This window comes from Tupaia chinensis, unplaced genomic scaffold (assembly GCF_000334495.1).
Source record: "Tupaia chinensis unplaced genomic scaffold, TupChi_1.0 Scaffold149964_2, whole genome shotgun sequence".
Classification (NCBI taxonomy): domain Eukaryota; kingdom Metazoa; phylum Chordata; class Mammalia; order Scandentia; family Tupaiidae; genus Tupaia; species Tupaia belangeri.
The window spans coordinates 105,152-109,188 of NW_006209806.1; the positions used below are offsets into that span (position 1 = coordinate 105,152).

Consider the following 4,037-nt stretch of genomic DNA (forward strand, 5'->3'; position numbering starts at 1 on the left):
CCAGAGGCCCGCTGGCGGGGCGCCCCACGGCAGGCTGCACCCTCCAGGCCCCGCCTGTCGGAAGGAAGCCCTCCTTGGACGGCTGGACTCACCAGTGGCCAAGCGGGGGTTGGGGACGTGTGCGATCCTCCTCCTCTCACCGGGGGCTGAGATGTGGACTGACGGGGTGCCCTGGGCAGGTGGTGGGGCTGCCTGCAGCCAGCTGGCCGACTCCCTCTGTGCCTGCTGGGCCCGCCGGTAGCACACCTCCTGGGCCGTTGGGGGCCGGGCTGGGGGCGCCACTGGGCCCTTCCTGGGGGGGTCCGCCTGATGAACGGCAAACCTGGGGTCTGGCTGCATGTCTGGGCGCCCTGAGTCCCTGGGTACCCCAGAGAGAAGCAGCAGGTACAGCAGCCCTCTGGTCCACGCTCTCCCACAGCACGGCTTCTCTGTGACCCCAGGCCAGCTCTGCCCTTGGATAGGTGGGGTCACAGCAGGGCCCGGCCAGAATCCCTATGCCTATTCAGCTGTGGCTGCAATGCAATCCCGCCTGGCCTGCTCTCCCGGACCCCAGGCCTTTCCTCCAGGAAAGGGTCTGGGCCTGCCTCACGGTGCTCTGGCAGCTAGCCCAGAGCCAGGCTCCGCCGCAGCTCCACCCGTGCCACCTCTCTGCCTGCACAGTGACCCTGTGGCCCTCCTGTTGCTGGGCCAGGCAGGATGTGGGTAGAGCGTCAACATGGCCCGCCTCGCGGCCTGTTCTGCCCACCCAGCGCCGTGGACCATGGGGGCAGAGGTGGGCAGGGTCTGTGTCTCCAGGGACACAGGTGTCGTGGGCCCCCGTTTCTGCAAGTGGGCGGGTGGAGGTAGGCACAGGGCCCTTCTCAGAGCGGAAGTCAGATCCTTACCTCCTTGCTGTGCTTGGAGAGGTGGGAGATCCTCCGCTTCTGCCCAGGGAACAGGGTGGCCAGGCCCGCAGGCCCCTTCTCCTCGGGAGGCTGCAACACACGCCTGCCCTCAGCTCAGCGGCCCGGCCCGCCCTGGCCAGAGGGCCAGCTCTCCAGCCCTCAGGAAGCAGACTTGGGCACGGGCGTCCCACAGCCACCTCCCGGGCCCTGCTGGCCCCGAGCAGAGGGCCCTGCTGGCCCCGAGCAGAGGGCCCTGCTGGCCCCGAGCAGAGGGCCCTGCCCCACCCTGCAAGGGCAGAGGCTCGGAGCTGGGCTGAAGGACCTGGAGGACCTGCGAGGGCCGGGCTCTGACCCCCAACAGGTGGGAACTGGCCCAGCCCGGCTGAGGCTCAGGGCGGGCTCCCTCTGGTGGCCGACGTGGGGATGCTGAGACCCAGCTAGGTCAGGGAAAGCCAGTCTCCCTCTGAGGGGCGGGGAGGGGCCGTGGGGAGGGGGGAGGGGACAGGAGGGACCCCGATACCCCTTTGCCGGTCAGTCCGGGTGGGCTCGTTCTGGACAGGGCGTGGGGCAGCTGGCAGCCGCCGCGGGGTCCTGAGTTTCAAACGAGTTAAGAGGCCGACACTGAAGGCGGGCTTTGGCCTGTGCCGGGCTGTGAGGCACCTGGAGACGGCTCCAGGGCTGGGGTTCCAGGCCCCGGGAGCCCAGGGCCCTCACCTGCTGGGCCCTGCGGCCTCTGTCCTCCTTCTTCACGCTGGTGGACTCGTTGAAGATGCGTAGACACTCCTCCATGGGGTCCGAGTCAAAGTCGACCTCCTGCTCCAGGGCCGCGTAGTCCACGCCCTTCCCCTTTCCCGCAGCCCCCGACGAGGAGGAGGACGAGGACGAGGAGGACCGTGCGGGGGAGGGCGGGGGCGGGGAGGCCTTGAGTCGTTTGGGCGGCCCCTGAGTCTTGGCCAGGCCCAGGCTGTGGTCTGAGTCCGAGTCGGAGTCGGAGCTGAGGCTGGGGAGGGTGCAGGGCCACCCCTGCAGTGCCCCCGGACCCCCTGCATCCTCCTCGTCGCTCTCATCCCCAAACAGGTCAGCGTGGCTCAGGGCCCGCTTCTTCAGCTTGGGGGTATCCTGGGGGACACCACCGTCCAGAGAGCGGGCCTTGCGCTCCACCAGCTTCCCCGACAGGGCCTTCCCGCCCTTGCTGGGGTCCTGAGACTGGGGGCCCCCGCGCCCGGGGCTGGGCCGGCGGGCAAGCCGGTCTGGTCTCCTCTTCCCTGAGCTGGCCACTGGGGTGGCCGAGGATGGCTTCTTCTTGGTCCCTTGCAGCAGCTGCTCCTTGTGCCTGGGGCTGCTGGCCTGCATGCCCCTCCTGTCCGCCCCAGGCTGCTCTCCCGGCCTCCCACGCGCCCGGGACTTGGCCTGGTCTTTCTTCCGGGCGCTGTCCTTGCAACTGGGGGCTGGGGGAGTCCCACTCTTCTTCCTGGCTCTGCCTTCCGTGGGGCCACTGTGACCCTGCACAGGGCTGACAGGGGTGCTGGGCGTGGCCTCGGCAGGTTGACCAAGGTCACCCACGTCGCACTGCACGGCCATCTCCTTGGTCTCCCGCAGGGCCCCCTCCTCGGATTCTAGGCCCTGCTTAGAGGGTGGCTTCCCGGGCACCTTGCCCTCGGGCTCGGTCCCAGCCTTGGGGGGACTGGCTGTCGCAGGCCCGTGGCCAGGAGACGGGGCAGTGTCATCCTCGGAGTCTGAGAACCTGGCGTCGCAGCCGCCGAAGGGGTCACAGGGTCTCTTGGGGGCAGGCGTGTAGGGCTCACTGCGGCGGGCTCCCCCTGGCCGCTTGTGGGCCCTGCTGCCCCGGGAGGTGGCCGTGCCGAGGTGGCGGGCCGCGTAGTTGGACAGCGGGTCGTACTCACGGGCCGCGGGTGGCCGTGCAACCCACGGCCTGGGGCACGTACTCCAGGCCGCCCCGGGCCTGTGCCCTGTCCAGAGGGGCTGGTGAGTACCTGCCGCCCGGCTCGGCCGGGCGAGGCAGGGGGGAACAGAGACAAGACGGCCTCGATTGCCTGGTTGACCAGCTCCAGCTCCAGGAGGTCGGGGTGCGGCTCGCCCCCCCCCCCCCCCCTGTGCACGGGGGGCTTGGGCAGCTCGGGGTTGTACGGGTCATAGCCGAGGCCTGGAGGAGGCGAGGGGAGGCGGCGGTGAGTGACCTGGAGTGTGACTGTGGGCCAGGAGACAGGCGGCCGCAGGGGGCCGGGGCCGAGGCCCACCTCCCCTCAATGTGCAGGCTGACCCAGGGCTGGGGGCCTTCCCACAGCTCACGTGGAGACACCACAGGCCCAAAGGCCACCACCCCAGTGGCACTCCCTGGCCAGCACCCTTAACCACCACGCCACCTGCTGGCCCCAACCTGGAGTGAGGTTTTTTTTTTTTTTGAGAGAGAATTTTGCTATAGGGTGTGCGTGCTCGCCAGAGAGACAGAGAGACACAAAGTGAGAAATCACCCCCCAGGGGGGATGGTCACGCCACAATCCCTTCTCCTCCATTCTTCTCTCGGGATCCTGGGCATGCATGCACACGCGCCCGGAGTGAGTTTAAGCCACCAGGTCTGGGACTCGAACTGCAGTCTACTACATGGGAGTCCAGAGACACAACCATGCCGCCATCTGCTGGTCCCAGGATCCAGCACCTGAACCACAGAGCGCCACAGGCGACCAGCACGGCGCTGGTCCTGGGTGCCCGGGCCCTTCTAGGAGGCAGGAGTCCGAGGAGCCTGGGAGTCGCTCTGAGGGTGGAGGGGTCCTAGGCTCGGGTGCAACCCCAACTCTCCGGGAGAGCGGACCCGCCTTTCTCCTGGCGCCCCAGGTCCAACCTTGCTCCTGAGCAGCAGGACAGTCACTGAGCCCGGCCGGGGACCATAGGACAGACGCCGAGCCCGGCCGAGGGCTGCAGGACAGACACTGGTCTTGGTGTTTTAGGTCTCTGCGTGTGTGTTCACGGGAAAGGGACAGAGAGGGAAAAGGAGACGTCACCCCTAGGGGACGGCCACACCACAGTCCCTCATCCACCGTCCGGGGCCCTTGGGCAGGCACGCAGGCGCCCAGCCTGGTGCTCAAGTCTAGGACTCCAGCAGTGGTCGGCCAAGTGGGCCAGGGAGCCACCGCC

At 68.7% G+C, this 4,037-nt stretch overlaps 1 protein-coding gene across 1 annotated transcript in view; it reads right to left on the reverse strand.

Moving 5' to 3' along the window:
* The window catches only part of REXO1 (RNA exonuclease 1 homolog), a gene marked incomplete at its 3' end in the record, with an annotated part of 8,243 nt that extends 5,204 nt beyond the window's left edge, over positions 1-3,039 (reverse strand). The window contains 4 exon segments of the mRNA XM_027769583.1: positions 141-306; positions 885-974; positions 1,599-2,808; positions 2,810-3,039. Coding sequence (XP_027625384.1) covers positions 141-306; positions 885-974; positions 1,599-2,808; positions 2,810-3,039 — 1,696 coding nt within the window.
* Positions 3,040-4,037: the final 998 nt, after the last annotated feature.